The sequence below is a fragment of the Pinus tabuliformis genome, chromosome 9 (assembly GCF_031772625.1).
Source record: "Pinus tabuliformis cultivar Carrire ecotype Pingquan chromosome 9, CPIR1, whole genome shotgun sequence".
Taxonomy (NCBI): domain Eukaryota; kingdom Viridiplantae; phylum Streptophyta; class Pinopsida; order Pinales; family Pinaceae; genus Pinus; species Pinus tabuliformis.
This window is the reverse complement of record NC_142307.1, coordinates 1,621,961,573-1,621,974,330: the sequence shown is the minus strand read 5'-3', so window position 1 is coordinate 1,621,974,330 and position 12,758 is coordinate 1,621,961,573. Positions and strand designations below refer to the sequence as shown.

At 35.3% G+C, this 12,758-nt stretch overlaps 1 protein-coding gene across 1 annotated transcript; it reads left to right on the top strand.

Moving 5' to 3' along the window:
• The first annotated feature begins 280 nt into the window (after positions 1–280).
• Positions 281–1,936, top strand: LOC149155015 (heavy metal-associated isoprenylated plant protein 7-like). The gene is made up of 4 exons (XM_089444293.1): positions 281–467; positions 581–798; positions 1,349–1,436; positions 1,521–1,936. The coding sequence occupies exons 1-4, from the start codon at positions 323–325 to the stop codon at positions 1,796–1,798; spliced, it is 729 nt and encodes a 242-aa protein (XP_089300419.1). The 5' UTR covers positions 281–322; the 3' UTR covers positions 1,799–1,936.
• The last annotated feature ends 10,822 nt before the right edge of the window (positions 1,937–12,758 follow it).

Below are 12,758 nucleotides of genomic sequence, written 5' to 3'. Positions count from 1 at the left end.
CACTGGACCGACATGCAAGTGAGGCTACCAAACATAATTTAATTGAATTTGAGGGTCCATGGTATGGTTCAGTTTTTGATATCAGTGGACGAATGGCAGGTGTTTGCTTCCTTAAAGTTTGAAATATCCCACAATTGCTGAAAGTGCTGCGCTGCTTCAAATATCCCTGAATCGCTCACACCTTCAAATATATTACTACTTCTGCAGATTAATCCAAAGCTTAAGACCCAGTGACGATGAGAGAGGCGACAACAGTATGTATTATGAATGTTCGAATGCTTTTGATTAAAATGTCAGGAAATCGGTAAGCATTTTATCTTGTATGGCCATGTTCAACGGGGCAAGGTTTTGGTTTTTGCAGGGGGAGAATGAGAAGAATGAGGACTCCAAAACAGTAATATTGAAGGTGTATATGCACTGTGAAGCTTGTGCCATGAAGACCGAAAGGGCTTTAAAGGGATATGAAGGTAATTTCATCTTTTTTCTTGTTTAGATCCTTGCAAAGAAATCATAACTGTGTGGATTTTGTTTGCTTTTTTCAAGAAATGGTGTGAGATACTTGAAATTTGCACTGGAGCAGGGGTGGAAATAGTGATAGTAGATTTGAAGAACAATAATGTGACAGTGAAGGGGAAGGTGGATCCTCAGAAGCTTTGTGAATTTGTTGAGAAGAAATTGGGGAAAAAGAAAACCGAAGTGGTGTACAGTGGAGACGAGAAGAAAGCAGATGAGGAGAGCTCATGTGAAAAGAAAACCGAGGACGACAAACAGCAGGAAATTATTAGAGTTGAACAGAAGGTACGTCTACTGTTCCATTTCGTAGATTACAGTCTTCTTGCGGCAATTGATTAAGCCGCTAAGAAAGATGGATGGATGAGATCATTTCAGAGAATCAAGAACCAAGAGAAACTGATTAAGAGGATGAGAAAATATCAATTTAAAGATCTATTCGATTTTCAATTAAAAAAGTTGAAGTTGGAATGTGAAAAAAAATCTCTGTGCAAAGATTCAGTTATGAGAATGGGAAACAAAGCCGGATTCATCACATTTAGAGCGAGTAAATTGGTCATAGTTTTCCTACTCAAACATTAATTTTTGCTAACTAGCTCCAATATTAAATAATCTAAAAATATGAACAAACATTTTTTTAATAATATATGAAAATGGATTAGGAATGTTTGGTGTTCTACTGCTACACAGATCTAAACAGTTTTTAGTGTTTTTATTATAAGTGTTGCTATATTAAAACATTCTGATCAACAACCACTCTTCACAAGTCAAGACTTTAAATGGTCGGTTTCTGATCAACCGTCCTCATAAATTAAAGCTTTAAATGGTTCGTTGTCAGTCAACTGTAGCGATCGTTGTGATGAAGGTTCAAATGCATTGCGAAGCATGTGCTATACATCTGAAAAAAACTATCCTGAAAATGAAAGGTATGGGGGCATCTCATTGAGTCGCATTTTACAGTTCCAAATAATGATGGTGCCTTAAATGGCGGCGGCATATGTGATTTACAGGTGTGGAGAGCGCAGAGGCAGATTTTAAGAACCAAAAATGTAGTGTATGGGGGACGATGGATCCAAACGATTTGGTGGATCATATTCATAAGAAGGCCCGTAAACGCGCCCAAGTTATACCACAGAAGAAATCAGAAAAGGGAGGTGAAAAGAAAGGGGATGGCGATGGCAATCAGACCGACAGAGGCGCGTCGAGTGTTCCGAGGTATGTCATCCAGAATTGCCATCCTCCCCAATTGTTCAGTGACGACAACCCAAATGCATGTTCTCTAATGTGATCACAAAATAACGTAAATTCATGACAAGAAATCGCGTCGGCTGTTGTAGTAATGGAGATGTTGGTTACCTTCGCCTCCAATGTACAGAAGATGGTAAATCCTGAACTGGTATAGAGCCATGCTACCCGGAGGAAGAAAATCTGGTTCAGTGTATAAGTGTACTCTATTGTATTATACTAAAATTTATTGAATATACATATCTGTAAATGAGAATTCATTCAAAATATACCCCTGAAGATGAGAACTCGGAAGAAATTAAGGATTGACAATTGGAAATTCATTGCTTAACATGGCATTATTGTTCTCATGTTTTCTTAAGACTTTGGTTTTATTTTTTTGGAGGTTTATGTTTTTCTTTTATTTTGAAAGCAATTTGTGGTGAATGAAGAAGAACACAATTCACAAATGAATTTTAAATAATTAAATAAAAGTAACAAAATAGTTATGACTGTTAAATATTATATAAATATTTTAAAGTAATTTGCAGTTAATACGAAAGATTTATTTTTAAAAATGAAATTTGAAATAACAAAATAATTATAATAATTAAATGTATATAATAATAAAATAGTATTTTTTTATTTATATAAATGAATAGTTTATACTTACAGATAAATGAAAACTTAAACCTATAGAATCTCATTAATGTCTACATCATCATTTTCATAATAATAAATAAAATAAAATAATTAAAAATTATAGTATTAATATTTTTTTTTTTATTTATATAAATGAATAGTTTATAATAAATTAGTAAATAATGTTTTACTTCCTTTCTCCTTTTTTTTCATTCGTGCTCATGGGAAACGTGCTCAACTGCCTTACCAAAATGTTCCGATAAGATATGTTTCCTGTCACATGGGAAGCGTGCTTATTTACCTCACCACAAAATGTTTGGATAAGATGGGCTAACGTTCAATTCATTGTTTACATAACGTAATGTTTAAATGGTATTTTTTGGGAATAGATTATGGGCCATGCAACCTTCTTCTCAATCCATATCAGTTTATGATTGGGTTTTTTTGGAATAGATTTCCTTTGGAAAAATGTCGGAAATAATATATTGGAGTGACGCTGGAGAGATCGAGTTTCCTCCCTATAAACCAACCACATTGTTTAATGGAGGGCGTTGAATAAAGCTTCCAGTTAAATGACAATAGCATTTTCTAATTATTTTTAGTTTGTAGAGATTTTGGTTGAATAAATAATTTCTAAACATAAACATGTGTAAACTTTTTTTAACATTACTACACATTAAGGTTATTATACATGAAATGTAACTCAAATGTGGAAGTGAGTTTAATATTTTCATCACATTTTGAAACTCCATTCTCCACAAGTTTTAAGATTCCATTGTTGCCATTCACCCTCTCCATTTAACCATTCATTCATATGAATTTGCAATGCACTCTAACATTGAGTTAGGATATGTATTCTTTTAGAATGATGGGATTGCAATGATATTTTTTTTGCTTTATAAGATAATTTTATTTTAATATTGAGATTTAAAATTACAAATTTATGAAAAATTTATGTTATTAATATGAGATTTTTAAAATTATTTTTATATCTAATTAATGAAAAGATAAATAGCATTAATATTAACAATGTAATTTTCTATCAAAATATTTTCAATTTTTTTTTAATAAATTAAATTAAATTTATTAAAAAAATTTATTTTATATTAAGATTTAAGGTTACACATTTATGATAATTTTTTTTTGTTATTAATATGAAATGTTTAAACTATTTCTATATCTAATTAATAAAAAGATAAACAGCATTAACATTAACAATGTACTTTTATATTAAGACCTTGTGTAGCTTTAGAAAGGTCGTAATCCATTTTTTAAGGTATCACATCAAAGATAAATAGTACCATCTAATAAATAAACAAAAATTATAAATTTTATATTAATTTAATATTTGAATTTTTTTAATAATAAATTTATTAATATTTAAAAATACAATTTAACAAATAATTATTTAACTAAAATCAAATCAAAATCTCTAAAACATAAATATTTTTTTTAGGAAGCTTTGTTCAAGACCTTCCATTAAACCATGTTATTGGTTTATAGAGAGTAAACTTATCTTTCCTAGTCACTCGAACATGATATTTTCGACATTTCACGGAGCTAACGTTGTCCTTTTATCGATTTTCAGTTTGACTTGGTTTTCTTCTTACTCTCTGAACTCAAGTATGTTGCAAAGATATGTTTTAGTGTCAACGCAACTCAAGTATGTCGCTAAATATTTATTTAAGGTCAATTTAAGTATGTTGTAATGCACTAAAGCACAAGTTCATACCATGTATTAAATTACATAACAAGAATTTATTTTTACTTTTAACTAGCGGAAATTAATAGATTAATGAAAATAATATGAAGAAGATAAATAAATGGCACATAACACAAAATGTATATGGGGAAAGTTACTGCTCAAAATCCTGTATTGCATATATCAGAAATATGAGTGAAGATACAAAGCTTGTGTTCACTAGAACAATTCCGCACAAGTATGCTCAACTCTCTCAGCGCACAAGCTAGATCTTGCGAAACACTTAGCCAATTTTCCAGCTCTCCCCCTCGCTCCTTGAAAGGATTTATTGTGGTTATTTAATTTGGTTTATGTTTTACTACATTTATTTTCTATTATGTTATTACTAAGGCTAGAAAGCCAGATAATAAATTGTTACCTAATTGTGAGTGATTAAGAGTGGAGACATGATTAAAAGAAATTGTTTACTACAATTACAAGAAACAATTAACAAGAAACAGTTATGCCCCTACCCTGGGAAAGGCAAAGATAGGGGGAAAAGATGAGGAAGGGAGAACTATCCTAGAGCTGAAAAGTGTGACCAGTACGAAGTTGCCCATGAATAGTCAAATTAAGTGCAGGACTTGAGGCTGGACAGTAAAGTTTGGAGGCCCAAGGCACTGACTGTAATTGGAAATTATTCCAGCAGAGAAAGTGCTTGGGGGAGTGCCTCGACGTAATTTCCAAGTTCGTGGCTGGGAGGAGAGACTTTCTAGAATTATTGGAAATTGCAGGTGGGATAGATAAGTATTATAGTTAGTTTCTTCCTAGAATTAATACTAGATTGTGGAGATTAACACTTAATGACAGAGCAAAATTTGTTATGCTTGAACTGTCATTAAAATAAGTTCTTAATTAGCAAACAATATTTAGAAGGTCAATTATCTTTTTTTTTTTTTAACAAGGTCGGATAGTGGATATATTACCAAAAATTGTGGTGGAGCAAGCTCCTATTACAATCGGCTGTGGCATAGAAAGAAACTAAAAAATGAGAAGGGAGCGTAGTCCCTTCTCCTATGCATGATTTCAAAACTTCATATATTTTTGTGACTATTCTTGAGTACTGTCTAACATACTGACCTACTAATAAAGAAAATTTACATAACATGGATTCTTTGGGAATTTTTCATGGCTTGTAGACTGACTGCTCATGAGATGGTTGTTTCTTCTTGTCATAATTGATTGAGTTCTCTCCTTCATTTCTCATAGTGTTGTTTTTGTAGTACGTCACTGCTTCTTCTAAGTGCTTGCATTTAGCTTTTAGCATCATGATCTCTTATTTCTGCATTTCCGTGTTCCTTTTCTGGTAGCTATACTCGTTACTCATTTCGGATCTAATATCCTTAAGTGACTCTTGTAGTCGGTGGATCATAAATTTGTTTCGCTTTGCATGCTAGACATGCATCATTCCTTGCTGCCTTTTCAATGGGGTTGAATTCCATTTGATTTGTTTTCTTCTTCTTCCTCTTGTGCTGCTTGCTATTCCTTGTATTGCTAGGCTTCCTGTGTCTTGTTTTGCCTGAGATATTCCTTCTTCTATTATGGTTGCCTGCCTGTGTTTTGTTCTGAACTTTACTGTTTCCTAAAGCTTCGCTATCATAAATGTGACAGTCAGAAAGGAGGGTCATTGAGGAGGGAGGAGTTAAGAGGCAGGGATGATCATTTGTGTGGGAGTGCGTTTGGGAGCTAAGGATTTGCACGATGGGTGGATGTTTGGAGGAGATGACGGGATGCAGGATTCTTGGGCAGTGAAGAATAAACAGGGAGGAATTTAGGAAAGGCGGAGACGCTTGGATCAGAACAGGGGAGATGAGGAGCGATTCAAACATGCAGCTTTGCCTTGAACTAGAGTTGCATGATATGTTGCATTTCCAAATGTATTTATAGAGGTTGGGGGCTGCCTAATGCCTTTCGCTGATGGGATGGATTGTTGCATGGTTTTTGTGACCAAGATTGCAATCGTCCTTGCTGCCAACACTAATGCGATTTTTTGAGCTGCTGTGATGTTTTCTCTAAGTTCTCGTGACTTTCTGCTTGTCATTGCAGAGATATGCCTTTTGCTGAGTTTTGACCGCTGCTTTTTTTTTTTTTCTTTTATGAGTGCGTTTTGTTCCTTGTTTTTGATGGAGATCATGCTTGTGATCTTTTGATGGAGTTTATGGGATAGAGTTGTGATATTCCTCTTTGCTTTCCCAAACACTCCCTTCATTTCTTTTCACTGCATGATTTTCGAAGTGGACTGCCTGTTGATTATGGGTTCGCAAGACAGGTCTAAAGATTACATCTCGTGAGCCTTCTAAATTCTTCCTGATTCTCCTATATATTCTATTCATGAACTCATTTCTTAGATTTTTGTGACGGGCCATTTCCTCTATTATTATGGCTGAGTCTCCTATTATAATGGGATCTTGTATCGCTCTTTTTTATATTATTCTTGTTCCCATTAACAAGCTGTAAGCTTCAATCTTATTATTTGAGACTTCTCCAAGTCCCCATTCATATGTAACATTTTCTTTTCCATCCGGATCAAGAATAATTCCCCCTACCCCTACCTTTACAAGATTATGTTTTGAGGCCCCATCAAAGTAGAGACAATGTCTTCTCTTATTTTTTTTCCAAGTTGCGAGTTCCTCTTCATTCATTCTCATTTTCCAGTTATTTTTTGAAGTTGTCCTCCTTTATCCTTTTTGTCTATTGTTATTTATTATGGCTTTGTTGAGCCAATCTCGCTCTTCTTGTTGAAGAGTGTTATAGTCTGTTGATGTTGTTCCTTTGACATTAAGTATTTTAGAAGTCAATCCCCAAGTTTCTGAGAGGGTTTTCCCTATTCTTGGAGTTTGGTTTTTGAAGATGCACTTGTTTCTTGCCAACCAAATTTTCCAACAAAGAAATACTAGGATTAATTTCTAGATCCTCTGTACTGTGACTTTCTTCTTTGTTGTATATGGATAGGCCTTCTCCAAAGTTTGGAAAAAAGTTTGGCAGAGACTTTTCAAAATTTATATTAATTTCAAGAGGGCTTATGAGCTACTTCCAACATTCTTTGGTGAAAATGCATTCTTGAAATAAATGTTGAATGGTTTCTTCAACCTGTAAGCACATTGGGCATTGTGATGGGCCTTGGAAGCATTTCTTTTTAAGTTTTCACTGGTCAAGATCTTCCATTTTAAGAGAGTCCATATAAACATTTTGATCTTAGGCAAACTTTCTGATTTCCAAACTGTCTTCCAACAATCCCAATCTTGTTGATTTGGTTGTTCTTGTAGGATTTTGTATCCAGTCTTGATTGTGTATTTTCCACCACTTGGATCCTAGAGGAAGTCATCTTCCTCATCATAATGTATTCATGTTGCCCCTTTTAGAAGTTGCCTTAATTTGCTCCATTGCACCTCCAGATTTGCAGGGATTGTTAAGATTTGCCAATCTTTCCAGTCTCTTTGGTTCCAAAGAGAGATTGAGTGAAGAGTATTTAGACCTTTTCCTATCATCCATTTTTGAATGCCTTCAATTTCTGGGTGAGCCTTTAGTGATTCTTTTCCCATAATTCTATCCTCCCAAATCGATATTGTTTTTCCATTGCCTGAAATTTTAGAGATATAGTTGCTCATTAAAGGAATTGTCTTTTTTACTAGCTTCCAGGCTTGAGTACATTATCTTGAAGGGATATTTCCATTAAGAAGTCTTTTCCTAGAGCCGTCCATGTATTTTGAGATGAGTGTTTTTTTCCACTAGCTCTCTTTTCCTGTGATCATTCTCCATATTACTTTCATTCCCAGGGCTGCATTCATGAGCCCAGGTAGCTGAATTGAAAGGCCTCCTTGTCCATATGTTAAAACTACTTGCTCCCACCTGACCAAACTGATTTTTTTGTTTTCTTGCTTTCCCCCCTGCCATAAAAAGCTTCTTAAGATTAACGCCATTTGTTTGTGGGCACTTGCTGGGGCCAAGATTATTGCATATTAGTAGATAGGTAGTGCTGCTAAGAGTGATTTAATTAGTATTAACCTTCCTGCCATATTTAGCCACATCATTCCCTAGCTTTGGATTTTATTTTTCATTTTTTCAATCTGCTTGGTCCATATTTCTGCCTTCATGTTCTCTTTTGAGATAGGGAGTCCCAAGTAAAAGGAGTGAGTCAATTTTTCCTGTATGGGGATTTCTAGGATTTGTGAAATCCTTTGCATGATTCTAGGAGGGGTATTCCATCCATATATTCTGCATTTTGTGTTATTTAAGAGCCCACCTAAAACCTATAAGAAATCATCTAGTATTCTTTTGAACCTTCTTGCAATTATTGTTGTTGCCCCTCCCAACAATATGGTGTCATCAGCAAAAAGAGAGTGGTTTATTGTCTTTACTCCTCTTGCTATTATTAGCCCGGTGATGTTTCTTTCTTTTATTTGTTTTTCCAAGGCTCTGCTTAAAGTTTCTGCCATTATAATATATAGGAAGGGAGAGAGAGAGGGCATCCTTGTTTGAGGCCTCTTATGCTTTGGAAAAATTCGTTGGGCCTTCCATTTATGAGGAGCAATCCAAGGAGTGGAGATGCAAGCCTAGATGAATTCCGTTATCTCTCTTGAGAATTCAAGTGTCTTGAGGATTGCCATTAGATATGGGAGGCTTACCCTATCAAATGCATTTGCTATATCCAATTTGATTATGATTCCTTTTTCTTTTCTTTGCATACTGGAATGTAGAACTTCCTGTACAATAATTACATTATCTATGATTTGCCTGTTGGGCATGAATCCTCCTTGATTTTCAGATATGATTGTTGGAAACACTTCCTTGATTCTATTTGCAATTATTTTTGTTATGATCTTATAGGAGGAATTACAAAGAGAAATGGGGCCAAATCTATTGAAAGTGGAGGGATTGGATTATTGTGGGACTAAAGCGAGATAGGAGGATTTTGTATTGCTTCCTATTTTTTTTTTTTTGAAGACATTCTTCACCATTCTTAAGAGGTCCTTTCTAATTGTATTCCAATGGAATCTGTAGAATGCTATTGTAAAACCATCTGGCCCTGGGGCTTTGTCTGGATGTACGCTCCATATGGCTGCCACTACCTCTTCTTCTATTATCTCTTTGCACATTTCTGCATTTTGATCTTTTTTTTTTTTTTTTTGTATGCTGTAGGAAGTTTTCATACTCAACTGTTTCTTCTTTGGTTGAAAGTAAATTTTTAAAGTGCTTGTGGGCTGCTTTTTTTAGTTCCTCTGCACCTTTGACCTCTTGATCATCAGCTTGTATTTTTTCTATTTGATTTGTTGCTCTTCCTATCTTCATAGTATTGTGGAAGAAGGAGGTGTTTTTATCCCCTGCCTTGAGCTACAGACTTCTAGATTTTAGTCTAGCCTCTTCTTCCTCTTTCCTGTTTTCCCTGTATATTTCCCAAAATATCTCCTTCTCTCTTAGATAATCCTACTTGTCTTCTTCTTTACTTTCTTTTTCAATGTGCATGCTGTCCATTTTCTGTTGCAGCTCTTTTTTTTTCGCTTGCTCTTCGCCATTCCTTTAGCTTGGCTCTTGAGTTTTTTAATTTTGTTTCTGAAATATATTGGGGTGATCATGTTACTCTTGGTGCCCATGTTTCCTTGATTAGTTCGCTAATTTCTATATTGTTGTCCCATATTGTGCTGTATCTAAATGGGAGCGGTCCTTGATTTTCAATTTTGTCCATCGTTATTGCCATCGTCTTATGATCAGATGCTGTGGTATATTGTAAAATTTTTGATTTAATAGAGTTGTGCACTACTGCTATGTTTTCTTTAATCTGAATCCTATCCAGCCTTTCTTTAATGTTGGTTTTTCCCACTCTTTTGTTGCTCCAGGTATATTTTCCATTGTTTGCAGGGATGTCTATTAAGTTGTGTTGTTCCATTATCTCTTCCAGAGCATCCTTGGATGGGTCTGTGTGATAGTTTCCCTCCAAACTGTTCTTCTATACTTCTTACCAAATTAAGTCCCCTCCAAGAATTATTTTCCCAATTTGTGTTTCTTTTAGTGCTTCCTTTATGGTGTCCCAGCATTGTTCTTTTTCCTTGTAGTGATTGGGGGCATATATGTTTATGACACTGTACTTCTATTTTGTGCTTATTTGCATTAGGTCAGTTTGTATACAATGCTGATCTTTTTTTTGTTGTATCAATTCCCAAAACCATTTCTTCCATATTGTGCAAATTCCTCCTGACGCTTATGTTGCCTGTATTGCTTTGTCTTCATAAATTTTTATTTATTTTTTAATATTTTCAGTTCCATGGCTATTTGTTTTGGTCTCCTAAATCATAAGAATGTCTGGATTTTATTTTGCCAGAATGTCTCTTGTGGTGTTTTCTTTAAAGGATGATCCCATTCCTCAGCAGTTCCAGGAGACCACTATCATTATTTTCTTCTTGGGTGGTGCAAGGGACCTTTCCCTCTTTGTTGGCTTTTATCATTGTTTCTTGAGCTTCTTCCCAATAAGGATTCCGTTGGTTGTTGCGTTCCTAATGCCATTTCCTTTGCTTCCACTTCATCCCTCAGTTCTTTGTTTGAATTTCTTCCTGCTCTTTTGTGATATTCTACATTTGGAAGTGTTTCCTTTGACTGATTTCTTGTTGTTAGAACTCTTTCTACTGGAGGAGATTGAGTGTTTGAGATAGGAGGAGATGTTTGGGGGGGTTGAGAGTATGGGGGAGGTATGGGGGGGGGAACTAGATCTAGATCTGTGTCTGGGGGATGGGGGGCTGAGGGGTCCAATGGCTCAAATGGATTTAGGCTAATGAGAGGATTGTTGTTTGATTTTGGTGATAGAGGGAGGGGGTCAAAAGAAATGAGGGACTGCGAAGAAGGATGAGTGGGTTGTTTGTTGGCTATCTTCTTTCTTTTAACCCGTTCCCATTTGTTTTCCAGATCTTCAATATTTTCATTTTCATTTTCTTTTCTTTTGTACATATATTAGCAAAATGGCCATATTCGTGACATACCTTGCATTTTAAGGGGATTTGTTCATAATACAACTGTTGAATATGCGTCCACTGATCCACTTTGATTTTGATCACTTCTGGAATCCCTTTCCCTAGATCCACTTCTACGCAGATTCTGGTGCATGCATGCATATTTTCCTTTGGCTCGCAGCTATCTATGTATTTCCTAACTACATTTCCTATAGATTTAACTGAATCATCTCCCCAGTAGTGGAGGGGAAGATGTGGCAACCTGACCTAGACTAGAACAACGTTGGGTACATCCATTTCTGGATCAAAATCTGGAGTCCATTTGTTTAGGTACAGTCCCCTTGTATTCATGAAGTATGGGCCATTCCTAAATATCAGATCACGATCCTCCTTGGTTTCAAAGTGGAAGGTGTAGTACCCTCTTCCACAGAACCTGATTGAATTTTTCCCATTTATTGACGTAGTCTAGTTCCTTTCTACCCATTTTTGGACGGTCTTGAGTGAAGGCCATAACCTAGTAAACTACCCAACTAATCCATGCTCCTCCAAGGACAGAACTGCTCTACGGTGGAGAGCGGGGGGGAGTGAGATTTCAGGGATGTCTTCCAATCTTTTAACAAACTTAGTTACTGACAGTCGATTCTTTGTTGGACCCATTGCAGAAATGAGCGAGGCGAAAGCTTTTATTGTTCCTTCATTTTCTTGTTGGTGATCAGAGAGAGGATGTTTGTCCTCTGGTGAATCCATCTTGCTTGATTCTCAGCAACAGGAGGCCACTGAGGGACAGCTGCGTTGCACGTTCTTTGGCTAGGTCTGAGCAGATCCGTAGCGATAGCAGCAATCCATTCTTTGACTAGAAGGTAAATTATCTTGAGGAAAAGTATGATTACAGGATATAGAAACACCTTTTCTCTTTTATCAAATCTTAGATAGTTTATGCTAATAACTATGTAGTTACTACATGACATAGCAAAAATGAAATTGAATGCTCATTCAATAATTATGGTTCACTGTTCATGATGATCAAGGGAAAATTGATAAGATATAGAAGAAAATCAAGTAAAATGCACTTTATCCGAGAATCTATAGAATGACCTGCGTAACTTTACAAACTCTATTACGAATGACAAAAATATAAAGACAACATTTATATAAATGATTGGACGCAGGTTCAGGATATAAAGACAGTAATTATAGAACTGTTGGACACAGGTTCAGAATATAAAGAGGATAATTATATAATTGTTGGACGCAGGCTCATAATATAAAGACATTAATTATGTAATTGTTTGAACGCAGGTTCAGTACACCATCACTCGACCACAATAATCATGAAATTACAACAGAGTAACTCTTCAAACTCTAGTATTATCTTAAATTAAAACTGGATCGAATTCCGTCGGAAATGGTCAATCAAACATAATAAATACTTTCATAAATAAAAGAAGGGTCCTCTCGGCCCAAAATGAAACCATGGTGTAGAATAAGGTAATTCATTGCCTTCCCAAACACATAAATAGATAGAACAAGTCATGTACAGAAGCTAAGGTAATAAATTAAGGATTCTACGTAAGTCGACATAAGCTAGTTCACTTAAGTGGCTACATAACAAAACAATAAACTTTCAGCAGAAAGAACATAAAACCCTTTGTCGACTTCAGAACAGGAGTATTTTCCCCCAAAACTACAAAAAAGGCCTTACG

Excerpts from the sequence above, each read along its gene's own strand:
- LOC149155015 (XM_089444293.1), top strand. The coding sequence starts at position 323 with ATGGCCATGTTCAACGGGGCAAGGTTTTGGTTTTTGCAGGGGGAGAAT. Across the intron at positions 468-580 it reads GGCTTTAAAGGGATATGAAG|GGGTGGAAATAGTGATAGTA; the intron begins GTAATTTCATCT and ends GCACTGGAGCAG. Across the intron at positions 1,437-1,520 it reads AACTATCCTGAAAATGAAAG|GTGTGGAGAGCGCAGAGGCA; the intron begins GTATGGGGGCAT and ends TGTGATTTACAG.